The sequence below is a fragment of the Nerophis lumbriciformis genome, linkage group LG07, assembly GCF_033978685.3.
Source record: "Nerophis lumbriciformis linkage group LG07, RoL_Nlum_v2.1, whole genome shotgun sequence".
In the NCBI taxonomy this organism is placed as follows: Eukaryota; Metazoa; Chordata; class Actinopteri; order Syngnathiformes; family Syngnathidae; genus Nerophis; species Nerophis lumbriciformis.
Window position 1 is genome coordinate 36,364,980 of NC_084554.2, and position 18,165 is coordinate 36,383,144.

The following is an 18,165-nucleotide window of genomic DNA, read 5'->3' on the forward strand; positions in this document are numbered from 1 at the left end:
CTGCACTTATGGCAAAAAAAGCAGCGTCTCTGTGGTTGCGCCATCATGCCACACCAATCTAATATTAGCTTTTATCTTCCCAGTTTTTGCCGGGAATTCCCGTTTTTTTGTCCTTCCGTTCTGATATCTTCCTGGTTCCATTGTTTGCGCGTGTTCCTCCATAACTCGCGTTCATGACAGCAGTGTGGCGAGTTGCATGTCACGCGACTCAATCGAATCAACAACGCGATAGAGCAGTGCTTCTCAATTATTTTCTGTTTTGCCCACCTAGGAAGGGGAAAAAATATTTGCGCTCCCCCAATCTCCGCCGCGACTATAAATATTATCAGTTGTCCATAAAATTGTTATAAGTCCGCCTCTGCATAACGATGTATTCTTATCAACATTGAAGAAAACAAAAATAAATATAGATCAACCTACATTTTTTTAGTCTGTAAAAGAAAATATTAAAAGTGCATCAATTTGCCTGAAATTAAAAAAATAGATAAATCCTTGTTTAAATTATAAACATTTTTTTCACAATTAGATACTAAAAATGTTTTTAAATATTTATTATATATAAATAAATAATTCATTTGAATTGATCAGCAATGTACAAAACACTATAACCTGCAAAACAAGAATGAATAAAACAATTTGTGCTGATTTCTTTATTTTTTGTCAAAATGAAGAAGTCATAGTTAAAATGAGTACGTTTTGTAGTGAACAGCTTTTTGAAACGGGTTTTAAAGCATGATATTGCATGATACTGATAAAGCATGTTCCCAGGGATAACCTGCGGGGGTCTGCCCCACTATTTGAGAAAGACTGCGATAGAGACACATGAAGACAACAGAGAAGACATTTCTGCCCAAAATCCAAACTTGGTGTAAATATCTTGACAAATAGGAGATTTTCTATCACGCATTCAGCTGCTTACAATTCGTCATACTTTCTGGAAGAACGAGGAAGAAATGCAAGCCCGCTTGAAAAATGTCTCATCCATAAGCATGGTGAAAGAGGCACAAATTGTCTTTTTATTTTCATGTACGCAAAATCACAGACTCTTAGCATATATTTTACATCATATTATTGTATTATATCCTGCACGCATGTCGGAGTGGATGGTGCAGCCATTAGTGACACTGTGTTATGACTGTTATGAGTATCACTTGGAGCCCATTTTAGTTATTTTTATTTATTTAATGCCCCATTTATTTATCATTATTTTTCCCAGGAAAGTTTGAAATGCAAATGTTGACAGATGATACGCCAACAAAGTATTTTTTTTTGTGGGACAAAACCTGAGGAAGACAAGCAATGTAGTATTTCTCCATCGCCAACTCCATGCATATTACAGCATCGCAGCACGCATGTATGCGTAAAACTTCAACTGAAAATTCACCTTCAACAAATGTGTTTTTGTAAACAGCTAAGCTAATTTGAGGCTTTAAACAAGCACAAGAAGATCATGTTAAATAGGCTCAGGAAGGCCCCAGCTGACACAGGATGTGGAACTCCAAACCGGCTACTGACCACTTATCCACCGTGCTGCCTCACTGCATAGTTTGCCACAAATAACATGCATTCATTCAAAGGTGCAGAATGTACTTCATTTGTCCAATCAGCAAGCAAATAGCATGTATGTGACCGTGCACATGTGTGTGTGTGTGTGCGTGTGCGCAAAGGCGACCCAAACGTCCCCCGTGTCCTCTCCCCCTGTCACGCGCCTCCCTCCTAAATCCATCTTGGTGGCGTTTTAACAGTTGTTGGCCGATAAGCTGGCTAGGAGAAGATGAATAACCGCCGCGTGGCCGCTATCAGCACCTGTTTGTCGATTTAGTCGGCCAACGGGACCCGTCTGCTCAGCATGGAGATTATTGATTCAATAAGAATTGCCATTAGGTTTCCCGACGGCTCCGCTCGCGTCTAACCCTCCTGCCCCAACTCCCTGTCAACCGCCGAGGCTCATGCATCACATCCGTCAAGCGACTCCGTCATTTGTACAAACACGGCCGGAGTGTGTATCCATCTGTGCGCGTGGCAGCCACGAGGCGTGATCCGCCGTGCGTCCATCGCTCTGCGCTCTCTCGGAGGATATCGAGCGGCGCTCGCAACAGAGCGATCGCTTGCCACGGGGGTTCCCTCACACCGGCGGCGGCTAAAGGGCCGCCGACTGAGGCGGGCAGGGGATCAATCTCAGACGGGAGGGGGACTTCACTAACGTCTCCGGTCATCGACCTCCCAATCATTTCCCCCGGAATTAGTCTTGCTTTGTCACTTTAGAATTAAAAAAGTGTCAAGTGAGAATAATGGAGGTCCTCTGTTGGTGTCGAGTCCTCTCTTTCCTTTTTGCTGTCCTTAAAATGACCACAGTTGTTCCAGAAGATGAGGCCTGGGGGTGCCAATTTAGTAAAAGTAGGATGGTTTGTGGGTCACAGTCAGGCCAAGGGGGCGGGACAAAGATGTCATTGACAAGGAGAGAGTCTTTGCCCCGAGGGGACGTGACCCTCCATGCTTTTTATTTGCTCTCCACCAAAAAGAAAGCACATTTTCTCCAGACATTTAACCGCTTTCATTGTCCAGTGTCTATTCATCGCCCTCGCGTTGATGATGTAAAGAAGATTCTTATTGGCTGCTGAGGAATGTAATAAGATAGTGTCCCTAAAAGAGCCGTATTGTCGACTTAATTCCTGAAGGGTCAGATAAAATACTTCAAAGTTGTCACATGGCATCAGGAACAAGTAGATTTAAAAAACATCACACTTCTTAGTGGAACTTAACAGACTCCCAGCACCTCCGTTTACTAAAGTGTTGCTCTTTTCCTTTGCAGCACATCAACAACGACCACATCCACGGGGAGAAGAAGGAGTTTGTATGTCGCTGGGAAGAATGCTCCAGGGAGCAGAAGCCCTTCAAGGCCCAGTACATGCTGGTGGTCCACATGCGCAGGCATACTGGGGAGAAACCTCACAAGTGCACAGTAAGAATGCTAACGGCTCATTATTTATGGACAGGTGGTTCCGGGGGTTACCATGTTTTGTGGTTACAGCACACTTCCATTAAATACTTAGATAAGCAGTTTTTAAATACAAGACCCTCCGATGAGAAGGAAAGCCACAACATTAGAAGTGAAACCAGACAGCACAAAATTGTTCAGAAAGTGTAGAAACGTCGATTAACACTGGCCAGTCCAAGCTGCTTGACTGCTGCAACCGTCATTAAAGATAAAGATTGTATCCTTTTCATCGGGTGTCCTAATGTTTTTATTAGAGATGTCGGGGACGGCGTGGCGCAGTGGAAGAATGGCCGTGCGCGACCCGAGGGTCCCTGGTTCAATCCCCACCTAGTACCAACCTCGTCATGTCCGTTGTGTCCTGAGCAAGACACTTCACCCTTGCTCCTGATGGGTGCTGGTTAGCGCCTTGCATGGCAGCTCCCTCCATCAGTGTGTGAATGTGTGTGTGAATGGGTAAATGTGGAAGTAGTGTCAAAGCGCTTTGAGTACCTTGAAGGTAGAAAAGCGCTATACAAGTACAACCCATTTATCATTTATTTATTTATCCTTTTCATCGGGTGTCCTAATGTTTTTATTAGAGATGTCGATAAATGCTTTAAAATGTAATATCGGAAATTATCGGTATCGTTTTTTTTTTATCTGTATCGTTTTTTTTGTTGTGTTTTTTTATTAAATCAACATAAAAAACACAAGATACACTTACAATTAGTGCACCAACCCAAAAAACCTCCCTCCCCCATTTACACTCATTCACACAAAAGGGTTGTTTCTTTCTGTTATTAATATTCTGGTTCTTACATTATATATCAATATATAACAATACAGTCTGCAAGGGATACAATCCGTAAGCACACATGATTGTGCGTGCTGCTGGTCCACTAATAGTACTAACCTTTAACAGTTAATTTGACTAATTTTCATTAATTCCTAGTTTCTATGTAACTTTTTTTTATATTGTTTTACTTTTTTTTTATTCAAGAAAATGTTTTTAATTTATTTATCTTATTTTATTATTATTTTTTTTAATTTTTTTTTTTAAAGGGCCTTATCTTCACCATACCTGGTTGTCCAAATTAGGCATAATAATGTGTTAATTCCACGACTGTATATATCGGTATCGGTTGATATCGGTATCGGTAATTAAGAGTTAGACAATATCGGAATATCGAATATCGGCAAAAAAGCCATTATCGGACATCCCTAGTTTTTATTCATGCATTTTAGATGTCCCTAATGTGTTCCAGGGACGTGCAGTCAGACTAGGCAGGTGAGGCAAAATAAATTAAAAGCCTGAATATAAAGAGGATGAGCAACACGTTTTAGAAAGTGCAAAAAGCAGATCTAGGAAGTATTACCATTGCTAAGTGCTAAACAAGAAATACAAACTCTGAACACAATAAAACAATTACTCACTGTACAATGTCTGCTCTCACTGGGATGCAGACTGATAGGATGTTCATGGAGATGTTAAAGTTAAAGTTAAAGTACCAATGATTGTCACACACACACTAGGTGTGGCGAGATTATTCTCTGCATTTGACCCATCACCCTTGATCACCCCCTGGGAGGTGAGGGGAGCAGTGGGCAGCAGCGGTGGCCGCGCCCGGGAATCATTTTGGTGATTTAACCCCCAATTCCAACCCTTGATGCTGAGTGCCAAGCAGGGAGGTAATGGGTCCCATTTTTATAGTCTTTGGTATGACTCGGCCGGGGTTTGAACTCACAACCTACCGATCTCAGGGCGGACACTCTAACCACTAGGCCACTGAGTAAATGGAGTATTGTTGGCGGTTTTGGGATGTTTTTGTTAGGCACCTCGTACTTGCTGTAAATTACAAATTAGAAAAAGAAAAACATATTTGATCATGTCTTACATAAGGATTGGGAATGATGGGCAAAATTCCGAAAGAAGTGCAGTTCTCCTTTAAAAACTTCTCCAAACTGGACTATCGGACAAAACGGAAGGTGATAAAACTTTTATAATCAAAGAGAGGTGCATGTATTTTGCTTACGCTCAAGGTAAGACCTCAAATGTTTTTTTATTTTATAAAAGTAAATACATGTGACTAAGAAGTATTTGAGAATTTTTTCATGAAAGTGAAATATTATTTTCTTTTTCCAATTATCATCCTAATGAGCAGCTTGTATGAACAATAATGAGAGCATATGAAATTCAGTTTCAAAAGTGCCTCACTTGCCTTGAACGTCCCCACATGTCAATAATCTGTTCTGTGTACAACGTGAGTGACTCAGGTGTCACTTTTAGAAGAATTTGGTAAAAGTTGTACACATTCGTAAACTCAAAACCTCCTGTATTTGCATGAAAAGTAAAGATTGATCAGAATGACGCGGACTCTTCCTCTGCTTACAGTTTGAAGGCTGTGCTAAGGCCTACTCCCGCCTGGAAAACCTCAAGACTCACTTGCGTTCCCACACGGGCGAGAAGCCATACGTGTGTGAACACGAGGGCTGCAACAAAGCCTTCTCCAACGCCTCCGACCGCGCCAAACATCAAAATCGCACACACTCAAACGAGGTACCCCTCAGACTCGACTTAGACCACGGACACCCGAGCGCTCTCTCACTTCCTGCTTTTATGGCCCGTTGCAGAAACCGTACGTGTGCAAAATCCCAGGCTGCACCAAACGCTACACAGACCCAAGCTCCTTGCGCAAGCACGTGAAGACCGTGCACGGGCCCGAGGCGCACGTCACCAAGAAACAGCGCGGCGATTACCCCAGGCCTCCAACGCAGCCCCGGGAGCCCGGTGCCAACAATCAGGGGCGGTCTCCGGGGCAACTGGCGCTGGGGGGCTACACGGACCAAAGGGAGTACAACCACGTTACCTCAAAACAGGATGAATGTCTGCAGGTCAAGTCCATCAAGACAGAGAAACCAATGGTGAGACTCAACATAATTATCTACGCTAACTAAACCCTTCTGCTAATTAACTCCTCTAACAAGCGCATGTCTTCTTCTATTCAATGCCTCGGCATTTCTCTCCTTCCTTCTAAGGACAGTGGGTAATCAGGTGAGATAGGTGTGCCCTTTTTTTGTACTGTCTGGTGACTCATCTCATCACAAGAACATTTCAGCCTTCACCTCCATTGAGAAACTCATTTGCTTGACCACCAACTGCAAAGCTGACACTGCTTAAATTAATGAAACGTAAGCAGGGCGAACGTATCTAAACACTGTCCACTGTGCAATCTACTAATAAATGTCTCAATCAAACTCAATCAATCACACGCTGTGCCAAATAATTGTGTGATTCCGCTCTGCACAATTCAGTAAACAACCGAATTAGTCAACGCACAGTCTCGCTACAGGCCTCTACTCTATTTGTCTGTCCTCCAAAACACCCCAAAACAAGATTTTCTAGTGTGCTCTTTTGTTTGTTGCAAGTGGAGCACACAGGGAGACGACCCGCGGGCCAGACTATAAACTGGGAATATATCTCAGATCGCCAGATAAGACTACAAACTATGATTTGAAGACATTAAAATGACCATTGCTTAGGCCTGTCAATCAAGACGTGCCTGGCGACAAAATGTAAATATTAGACTGAAGGAAAACCTTTTAAAAATATCCCACTGACCCTGTCATAAACTATTTATTCAAAATTCTTCCAGCAAACGATCTACTTAGATTCAAATACCACGAGCTAAACAGCGTGTACTATTAGTGGGAATGTTACGTTTTGCACTTACTGCGCTCAAGATATAACAAAATGCATACTTCAAGAAGTTTTTTCCATGTAGGAGGTATATTAATGATACATATTCTTTGTGAAATAACAAACGCCTTTAAAAATAAACCGCCAACAGTTACTAAAACGAATCAATTGAATATGTTTTAATTAGCCACTTAAGTCATCCAGCATGCAGCTATAAAATTACAAAAGGATGTTGCTGAATAGACAATATGTCTAATATTTTTTTATTTTTGACTGTCCAAATATGTTGACGCACATGTAGGAGACGGAGGGTTCTCTGTCTATCGTCTGTCTTTGCAGCACGAGAACCTCCGTTATCACAGCCGTGTGTGTAACTGTGTTAGTTAGCACGTACTTTTCAGATGTAGATTAATCAAACTGCGCGCGCTGTATAATACATTTGCATCTTCTCCCAGTATTGTGGGTGTTTTGATAATCAGCCTATATTCTGCATATTCATGAAGACAGATTGTGCTCCTTGTTCTGCTCACCAAACAGAGGCAATCCCCTTTGCACACAAGTTTAATAGATCAGCTTTGCACGTGCTATCAAGTTTGCACATGTTTTAGTACACACAAACCTTTAGTAGATCAGGCCCTTTGTGTATTAAAGATGCTAAAACCAATCCTCGACAATGTTGCGCCCTCTGTGAGCTTATTTGGTACTATCATTTTTGTAATAGGATTATTACCAAAATTAATAGGACATTTTTTTTTTACACTTATCAATGTGAGCTTTTCCATTTCTATAGTTAATAGTAGTAACTTGTTTTAATACAACTATACTTTAGAGTAATTTTGGCGCCCCCTGGAGGTTACAGCGTTTGCCTATACAGTCGTCCCTTGCCACATCATGCTTCAAATAATGCGGCTTCACCACATTGTGGATTTTATTCTATTTTTACACATATTAAAGAAATGGTGCTAAATTAAGCATTTTCAAGCATAAAATGGCTGAATGAACTGAAAATATCAATACTACAGTATTATTGGCCACTGGAGGAGTCTAAACCAATCAGAGCGCGCTGTTCAGTACCGTGGCCATTGATTGGCTCAGCCTCATGCAACATTACTATATTGGATTAAAAGAGTGTAAAGTCGACTAAAGAGTGTTATTTAATTTAATTTAGAAGGACTTAAAACTTTGTTTTAATGTTCTTGCTATGAAAATATTTGATTTATAATTAATTATTCCTACCAACGGCTATAAACAAGGGTAAACTTGATTTATTAAGATTACAATCGCAACAACACATCATCAGTAGGGTAAAACTAATGGCCTACAACACTGTATTTGCTAAAACTATGGGAACTAAATATCCACATTTTAGCTTTGGGTTGTAGATGACAAAGAAAAGGATTGTCATATCTAATAATGTACAATCTACTAATAAAAGTTTCAATTAATCAATCAATCAAAAAAAACTATGGTACCTCCTCAGTAATCTCTTCCAAAGGGTCTGTAACCACATTTGTCCAAACACAAAGAATTTTGCCCATTAGAAATACTGAAAACGTAATTAATTTGTTCCAGACACACAAAAATATGAACACCAAACACGTTTTAAAGTTACGTTAAAGTACCAATGATTGTCACACACACTAGGTGTGGTGAAATTTGTCCTCTGCATTTGACCCATCCCCTTGTTCACCCCTTGGGAGGTGAGAGGAGCAGTGGGCTGCAGCGGTGCCGTGCCCGGGAATAATTTTTGGTGATTTAACCCCCAATTCCAACCCTTGATGCTGAGTGCCAAGCAGGGAGAATTTACTTGCGGAAAACCATATGGAAGCCACTTTCATAATTTGCTATGAGTTAATTATTTATTTCAGTAGTGTTCCTCCCCTTCTTTATGGAAGTGCTAACACAACTTTATTTCGCCTCATGGTGGAAGGGTATGCGGGCAGCTGGGCATACAAACTAGTTTTGTTTGCCGTACAATAAGGGAGTCAACAAACTTTTGGTTAAATTTCTTAGGCTTCACTTCAGACACCTTGTCTTAGTAGATGATGGTGTTGGAAGTGGACTTTTTGCAGCCTGTTTGCAGCAATTGTCTTAATAAAATGCATGTAAAGAATGTGTGATGTTCCAGAATGTTCTCCAGATTGTGTTGTCTTGAACGAGCCAGTAACAAGCTTATGTGTCCATCAGACGTCTCAGCCAAGCCCTGGCGGTCAGTCTACATGCAGCAGTGACCAGTCCCCAGTCAGCACCTATCCCAGCGGTGGACTCCAGCTTACTGTGAGTGCCGGACGCTCGCCAGGGGAGTGGCTGGAGGAGGACGAGGATGAGACAGAAGAGGAACACCACGGGCAGCCGGCCCCCATCATGGACTCCACCGTCTCCACGGCGACGGCGGCCATGCTGACCCTGCAGGCGAGGCGCAGCGTGGGCCGCCCCCTGCGCTGGATGGAGCACCTCAAGATGGAGAGGCTGAAACAGGTGAACGGAGCGCTGCCCAGGCTGGGGCCCCTGTCCCCGCCGCCGCCCCTCAAGGGTTCCACACTCCCCACCATCCAGGGGAAGGGTGAGTTTCCACACATCTCTTAGCGTTAGTGATTTTTTCTTGGCAATGCATTTTTCTAATGGAAACACCTGTTGACACACCACATCCACGTCACACCTGCAGCTATAAACTATCTTTCCACCTTGCCACTTTTGGCTGCAGTGTTTAGGCGAAACAAAATGTGTATGACAGGAGATGGAGAGAAATGGAACCGTGTTTAATGGCCACACCTGTTGCAATCGCGCGCACTTAGCTTATGTCAATCAATCAATCAATCAAAGTCTATTTATATGGCCCTTAATCACAAATGTCTCAAAGGGCTGCACAAGCCACAACGACATCCTTGGCTCAGATCCCACATGCCAGAACATGGGTAATTTAAAAAGGATTTAAAAGGATCAGCATTTCAACTGGCAGCCCGGGGCCCAAATCCGGCCCAGGAATGACACAATACTGGCCCCTGAGTTCAGCTCAAAACTTGAAAGACGAATATTTTGGCAGCAAATTCTTAAAGGGGAACATTATCACAATTTCAGAAGGGTTAAAACCATTAAAAATCAGTTCCCAGTGGCTTATTTTATTTTTCGAAGTTTTTTTCAAAATTTTACCCATCACGCAATATCCCTAAAAAAAGCTTCAAAGTGCCTGATTTTAACCATCGTTATATACACCCGTCCATTTTCCTGTGACGTCACACAGTGATGCCAATACAAACAAACATGGCGGATAGAACAGCAAGGTATAGCGACATTAGCTCGGATTCAGACTCGGATTTCAGCGGCTTAAGCGATTCAACAGATTATGCATGTATTGAAACGGATGGTTGTAGTGTGGAGGCAGGTAGCGAAAACGAAATTGAAGAAGAAACTGAAGCTATTGAGCCATATCGGTTTGAACTGTATGCAAGCGAAACCGACGAAAACGACACGACAGCCAGCGACACGGGAGAAAGCGAGGACGAACTCGGCGATCGCCTTCTAACCAACGATTGGTATGTGTTTGTTTGGCATTAAAGGAAACTAACAACTATGAACTAGGTTTACAGCATATGAAATACATTTGGCAACAACATGCACTTTGAGAGTGCAGACAGCCCATTTCAGGCGCGCTAAGAACATATATTTTTCCACGATTTCAGCACTCAGGTTAACCAAAGCTAAATAGACACAAAATACTGCATTACACAAGACTACCCAAATGTACTCGAATGATTGAAAAAAAAAAAAGTTTTTAAGCTAAATTATTGGTAAACACAGTTTATGTATAATAATTTACATAAAACCGCAAGTAATGAATAACGTTTTCATCAATTAATATATTCTGTAGACATACCCTCATCAGCTCTCTTTTCCTGAAAGCTGATCTGTCCAGTTTTGGAGTTGATGTCAACATCTGCTTTGAGTGTCGCAGGATATCCACACATTCTTGCCATCTCTGTCGTAGCATAGCTTTCGTCGGTAAAGTGTGCGGAACAAACGACTGACGATTTCGTCGGCTTTCCCCACAGCCTCCTATTTTGAACAAATTTCGTCCAATTTCTTGCCCGTTTCGCATCTTTGGGCCACTGGTGCAACTTGAATCCGTCCCTGTTCGTGTTGTTACACCCTCCGACAACACACCGACAAAAGTGAGAAAATGGCGTATTGCTTCCCGATGTGATGTCACAAAGTGACGTCATCGCTCCGAGAGCGAATAATAGAAAGGCGTTCAATTCGCCAAAATTCACCCATTTAGAGTTCGGAAATCGGTTAAAAAAATATATGGTCTTTTTTCTGCAACATCAAGGTATATATTGACGCTTACATAGGTCTGGTGATAATGTTCCCCTTTAAAATACGCAAGAGTGGTCTTGTTGTTGTTCAGAAGAACTTAGACCTTGTAAACACATTGGCAGATCCTTGCAATGACATTTTACCCTTGCTAGCAAACATGGAACACTGGGGTTTAAACTTGTGTTATACATAAATAACTAAGGCGTTCTTCAAAGCACCCCTATAGGTCCACCCCTTTAGTGTTACTGTACCTTGTTTACTTCAGATGCAGTCAGTAGTCTTTTGTTCAACTTTAGTTGTACTAGTGGTGTTCCTCAAAGTTCCATTTTAGGTCCTCTCTTTTTCATCATTTGGGCTATTCAATTGGTGGCCCACGAGTTCAGTTCCAAAAACTTGTGACTCACATTTTTGCAGCAGATTCTGCTGTCATAGAGGTTATATTAAATGATAATGATAAATGGGTTATACTTGCATAGCGCTTTTCTACCTTCAAGGTACTCAAAGTGCTTTGACAGTATTTCCACATTCACCCATTCACACACACATTCACACACTGATGGCGGGAGCTGCCATGCAAGGCACTAACCAGTATATTAGACAATATTAGTATTATCAATATTAATTATTAATAATTAATTAATATTAATAATAATAATTATTATTAATATAATAATTAATAATTAATAATAATAATAATTAATATAATGATAATAAATATAATTATTATTAATATAATAATTAATAATTAATATTAATAATTATTATTATTAGGGGACGGCGTGGCGCAGTGGAAGAATGGCCGTGCGCGACCCGAGGGTCCCTGGTTCAATCCCCACCTAGTACCAACCTCGTCATGTCCGTTGTGTCCTGAGCAAGACACTTCACCCTTGCTCCTGATGGGTGCTGGTTAGCTGCCTTGCATGGCAGCTCCCTCCATCAGTGTGTGAATGTGTGTGTGAATGGGTAAATGTGGAAGTAGTGTCAAAGTGCTTTGAGTACCTTGAAGGTAGAAAAGCGCTATACAAGTACAACCCATTTATCATTTATTTATATTTATTGATATAATATTATTATTATTATAATATAATAATAATAATTATTAATAATATTAATAATATTAATATTAGACAAGCTTTTTGGCAGAAGGTTCCCTAAAACAGCAGAGCACTTATTTAACTCTGGCAAAATAAATACACCACAATCAAATGTCCACTGTAGAGGACGCTGCCCCCCACGGTCCTTAGCTTTCTGGAAATGTGGCCCCCAGAACAATTTAGTTGAATATTCCAGCCCTACAGACTTCTAAAGTAATTTTTTTTGTCCCTGCCAGGGTCCTGTCTGGGCAAGCAGTGGACGGTCGCTGCTCCTCAGCCGCCAGCTCAGCCCGAGCTGGGCGGCACAGAGTTAACGGTGCTCAATTTGCTACGAGACCGGCGCGACAGCAGCGGGAGCGCCACCAGCTCCGCCTACCTGAGCAGCAGCCGCCGATCCTCGGGCATCTCCCCTTGCTTCTCCAGCCGACGCTCCAGCCAGGCGTCCCAGAACGACGGCACGACGGCGGCCGCCCACCACCGACGCCTCCACAACCTCAGCTCCACCGACTCCTACGACCCAATCTCCACCGACGCCTCCCGTCGGTCCAGCGAGACGAGCCAGTACGGAGGCGGGTACGGAGCGGGATTCAGCGGGGTACCGTCGGGCGGGGTCCATGGGGGCGGAGAAGTAGGAGGATCCCGGGGGATGCTTACTTTAACCCCAGCACAGCACTACCACCTGAAGGCCAAGTACGCCGCAGCAACCGGTGGCCCGCCGCCGACCCCTCTACCCAACATGGAGCGCATGAGCCTGAAAGCCCGTATGGCCATGATGGACGAAGGTGGCGCCAACCAGCCTATGCCACCACTTGTCAGGCCGCACCGCTGCACCGATGCCACCAACAGCTCCATGGGACACTCGGGCTACAGGAGGAGGGTCCTCTATCCAGGCGAGGGGCCGCTGACCGGCAACAGGCGGGCCAGTGATCCAGTGAGAACGCAGCCTTCTTCCGACATTTGCAACCTGCCCCAAGTGCAGCGCTTTAACAGCCTGAGCAACCTGCACCCTCTTCCACCTCTGTCTCAGCAACACATCCCCGAAATACGCAACTTAACCTTGCAGAATTACACTCGCTCAGACGGGAACCTGCAGAGAGCCCCGCAGAACCCCTCCTACAACCCCAGCATTGCGGAGCACGCGGCTTTAGAAGCTCTGGCCATGGAGGGCGATGAAGACGCTTACCCGCTGCTTGAGGATGAAGATATCCTTCCTGATGACATGGTGCAGTATCTCCGCTCACAGGTTCAAGCGGATGCTGGCCCCTACATGCACATCGAGGAGCAAGTAGCCCCCAGGGAGAGAGTGCACCAGTATATGGAAGGGATGGAGCAGACTTCTGGGATGAACTTCCCAGGCAACCACTGCCTCCAGCAGCAGCAACAGAGGAGGAGCCCCAGCTTGCTTCCCATCCAGTGGAACGAAGTCAGCTCCGGGAGCGCTGAGCGGTCTCCTCAGAGGAACTGCGGAAAGTGGTCAGCTCAGGCCCCGTCTGAACCTTTTGGCAGGTTTGGAAACATGGTGGTCCAGCAGCAGCAGCAGCAGCAACAGCATGCGTCACTCGGCTTTCACCACAGTTGTTCCCAGGTAGACCCAAACCAAAGTGCTTGCACCGTCAACCCTGTGGTCAAGCTGGAGGCATCTCCTACGTCCTGCATGGAGATGAGAGGAGCTGCTCCCGATACCTTTGCCCGGCCTCACTTCCCCAAGACCACTGATGGACCTTTTCCACCAAAGCAGAACCACTTCCAGCAGAACCTCAACAGTCGAGTGTCCTGCCAGGTGGGAAACAACCTCCTGCTCAGTCGGGCCTCCATAGACAATCTCCATGATGTCCTTCATCCCAATCAGCATGGTACAACCGTCAACAGGAACTTAGGGAGGAACCATCTCAACCCTTCAAACTGCAGTCAAGTCCATCGGTTTCAGAACGGCGGGAGTCTGTGTCCCCTGAAACTGGAAGCTCCAGAACATGCGTACCTGGAGCAGGACTTCACAGATCCTATCTCCTTCCAGCAGACAAATCCCAAAGCAGCATCAATCCCGACAGTGGAAGACCACTACTTGCTAGACTCCATCACTGGAGGGCAACTTGGTAACCATGGTGATTCCTCCACTTCGCTTCTGTCTCCCGGTTCCGACCAAGTGACCAGCACGGTGGAAGGTGCCGCCGTGCTGGACGACGGCGCCAGTCTGGACTTTGGCGCCATGATGGAGGACGGCTTCGACCAGGGCAGCCTTGTGTCTGTGCCGCTAAGTCCCTCCATGTTCCAGGGGCTCTCCAGGACCTCGTCGCGGCTGACCACCCCTCGCGCCTCGGCCACCTTCAGCACGGCGGCCCCAGCCCTCGTCGCCGTGGCGCCCGGCGTCAACAACATGGCCATCGGAGACATGAGTTCCCTTCTCAGCAGCCTCGCGGAGGAGAGCAAATTCCTGGCCATCATGCAGTAGATCCCTCATAACCTTTCTCCTCTCTTCTGGTGGACGTGAAGGCAATTAGGGAAAAACATGTACTTCCACTTTTACCATCTCACATAAAAGTGGGATTCATGATGTATAGATAAATAAATAATTAATTTTATGGAATTAAATCTTTTTCTATGTCTGACAGTGAGAGCGTACTAGTCTTCAAACAGTATTCTTCCTGCGTGTTTTTGCTGATTAAAAAAATTGCATGTATTGAAGGGGAAATACTGTCCTTAAAGCACAATGGTGTGTGCTCGCCACTCCAGGTTATTATGTATACAGTATCAGGGGTGGGAACCTGCGGCCCCTGACCGGTGCACCATGCAAAGAAACTGTTAAAAAGCCCTAAAACATTTTCATAAATGTGTTTCAGTGCTGTTTTTGTCCAAATATAAATAGGATAATACAATCACGTTCTACTATTTCATGGTGAGGTACTCCAGTGTAAATACTGTAACAGTGTTTTTATATTCTCTTTTTTCAAGGTGCTGTGTGTTCTTAATGGACGCTGACGCTGGTCCAACAGCACATTGTTTTTTTTCTTTTCTGATCTCTCGATGCTGTACAGTGATGTGTTTTTTATTTGTCTTCTCCAAAGCTCTTAAATTCCGAATGAGTACCACCAAGTATTGCAGCGACGTTGTCACCAGTGTTCGTATATTGCCTTTTTATTCCGTTTTTTTTTTTGTAGTTTACCTTTTATTTAGCGTCAAAGCAATGAGGTACATTTTTGTATTATTATTATTAAGTTTTTTGGTACTGTTTTTTTTGTAGCCGGGAATTGATTGATTATTTAGATTTTTGTTTGTTTTTTAAAAAGAAGAAATAGTTTCCTTTTAAAGGAGGAGGAAATGACATTGAGGTATGTGCCTTATACGTTTCATTAAAGAGAAGAAACACTGCCAATCTTCCATTGTAAATAGTACAAAAAATAAACATGAACATTTATATTAAAATGTCCAATTATGGGAAAAAAAGATTTGTGAAATGCATTTTCTTTCTTCTTTTCTTAACGTTTTACAGTGTATTTTAAATAACACACACACATATATTTATTTATATATATATATATATATGTATATATATATATATATATATATATATATATATATATACAGTATATATGTATGTGTATATATATATGTACATGTATGTGTATATATATTTGTATATATATATATACATATTTATGTGTGCATATATATATATATATATACATATGTATATATGTGTGTATATATATATATATTTATATATACAGCATGTGTGTGTGTGTATATATATATATATATATATATATATATGTGTGTATATATATTTATATGCGCTGAATATATATATATATATATACACAGTATATCTGTGTATATATATTTATATGCGCTATATATATATATATATATATATATATATATATATATATATATATTTATTTATTTTTTATATGCGCTATATATATATATATATATATATATATATATATATATATATATATATATATATATATATACACACACACACACACACATCCATACATGACACTTAGTAGGTTTTAGCCGAGGACAAAAGTGGGTACAAACTTATTGGGGCCAAAAACAGCAGTGACTCTCAGAGGAGCCACTTGGTTCTTTTCTATCTAACTAAAAATGTTTGTATGGTTTTAATAAAAAAAATGGATATCATTTTCAATTGTTGCGGTCTTTATTTTATTTTATGTTTTTACTAAAACATAACACGTTTGTCATACATGTACGCTCCTATGATGAGTATTTTATATAGACACTAGGAGGCGCTGCTCTGATAACATACAAGAGTATTAATTCAAAGAAGAGTAGTGGGCGCGGTCACCGTGCTTTTATAGGAGGACGTAAGTGGTGTTGAGAAAAGTGTTTTTTTCATATAAGTAACTGTTTCATCTGAAATGTTGTTGAATTTAAGGTTAACATGTTCAAAGAAATTGTAGAAACAGAACATTTAGCCCTTGGAGTGGGTGCGAATAGTTTTAGGAGACGACCTGCTAGCTTAATTGCTAGCGTAATGTTTGTGTTTTTACCGGGGAAAATAAGTGGACAGCTTTAACTCGCCCGCCAACACAAAGTTCGATAAAGTTTGTATTTTAGGTTTTTATTCACAATACGTTTTTGCACCACGGTGGAGTTTCTGGGGCCGATGAGAGCGAACAACAGGTGAGTTCCACACACACCCATTAAGTCTTTCTGTGCTCCAAATGGCGCACTTACACACTTAAACTTCAACAAGTATACTGTACTATGTACACTTAGTGTGTACTTAATTTCTGAGAGGGCCTCGTTGTTCCTTTTATTTGTATGTTTATACTCATAAAAATATGAGTGTTTATCAACACACTTATTTCTGGACAATTTAACAACTTTCAGCAATGTTGAACAATGTGCCATTATCAAAAATAATACAATTATTACCTCTTAATATCACATACAATTGTTTGTGCAAAAATAAAACCGACTGTGCAAAACTACATTTAAAAATAAGCAAGAATTATTACTGGCTCTCATTCAAATAATTTGGCGTTTTGCCCCGAAGTATAAAACTGCATTTAAACTCAAACATGCCAATCAAAGTTTAAGACCACATCATTTAAAAGCCATAATCTGTGCAAAAAACAGCTTTCTGTTTTTGGATGTGATTGTTGAGCTGTAGTTAAGACACGTCAATTTGAATTGATTGAACGAGGGGTCTCAAAAGTGTAATCCGCTGTTAATTATTTTTTAATATAAAAAAAAATACAATAAAACAAAACAAAAACCAGTAAAAATGGGGGGAAATTAGCTAAAAGGCACAATGTAATGAGAAAAACTGAAATGCTGATATACTAATAACTAATATTAAATCAATAGTGTCTTTATGTATATATTAGTGCTGTCAAAATTAATGAGTTAACTTGTGTGATTAATCCCAAAAAGTATTGCCTTAATCATGAACTAACTTAATTAATCATGCAATTTATTTTGACCATACAAACTCCTTACCTCAATTGCTATATGGTCAGTGATGAGGTCAATGTATACGTCAGTACATAAAGGAGTGAGAATACTACGACTGGTGTGCCCACTGATAAACTTCACTCCAAAATATATCCTGATAAAACTGTTGCCAAGTTTTTTTTTGGAAATAAATGACCTATGTACATTCAAGTAAAATAAAATTGCATTTGTGTAAAAATATTGGGGTATTTTCTTCAACAAATTTTGGTAATGCAAGCGTGTAATCACCTGTGATTAATCATGATTAATCCAAATTCCAAAATGTGATTAAAGTGGTCCCCCACATCCTTTGAATTTTCAGTGTACGGCCCTCAGTGGAAGAAGTTTGGACACCACTGATGTTTTCTCCAGGTATGGTGGTGGTGCTTTCTCCTTCAATGGTTGTGCAGCATCTTTGGGAAGATGTTGCAGCGGTAATTACATTTTTCAACAGTACAATAATGGAATTCACAAACATCAGTCTTTTGGAACAGCTTCCATCCAACCGAGAACATTTATGGATGGATGGCGAGGGACGTCTACAAAAAGACGGCATCTTGGAGCCCGTTTAAAAGGTTTGCTGTTGCTCACATGACTTTTTTTGTATTTCAAAGCTC

General features: G+C 41.8%; 2 protein-coding genes across 4 annotated transcripts in view; both read left to right on the forward strand.

Moving 5' to 3' along the window:
• gli3 (GLI family zinc finger 3) overlaps positions 1 to 15,575 on the forward strand; it is a 164,203-nt gene extending 148,628 nt beyond the window's left edge. The window contains exons 11-15 of the mRNA XM_061965256.1: positions 2,813 to 2,962; positions 5,370 to 5,534; positions 5,609 to 5,899; positions 8,862 to 9,237; positions 12,319 to 15,575. Coding sequence (XP_061821240.1) covers positions 2,813 to 2,962; positions 5,370 to 5,534; positions 5,609 to 5,899; positions 8,862 to 9,237; positions 12,319 to 14,531 — 3,195 coding nt within the window. The 3' untranslated portion in view covers positions 14,532 to 15,575. The remainder of the gene's footprint in view (positions 1 to 2,812; positions 2,963 to 5,369; positions 5,535 to 5,608; positions 5,900 to 8,861; positions 9,238 to 12,318) is intronic.
• An 807-nt stretch (positions 15,576 to 16,382) lies between these two features.
• The window catches only part of pxdc1b (PX domain containing 1b), a 50,664-nt gene continuing 48,881 nt past the window's right edge, over positions 16,383 to 18,165 (forward strand). Inside the window, exons 1-3 of one of the 3 annotated variants that reach the window (XM_061965252.2) lie at positions 16,383 to 16,732; positions 17,871 to 17,920; positions 18,003 to 18,123. In XM_061965252.2, coding sequence (XP_061821236.1) covers positions 18,074 to 18,123 — 50 coding nt within the window. In that variant the 5' untranslated portion in view covers positions 16,383 to 16,732; positions 17,871 to 17,920; positions 18,003 to 18,073. The remainder of the gene's footprint in view (positions 16,733 to 17,870; positions 17,921 to 18,002; positions 18,124 to 18,165) is intronic. The other 2 variants (XM_061965251.2, XM_061965254.2) reach the window with 2 other exon arrangements.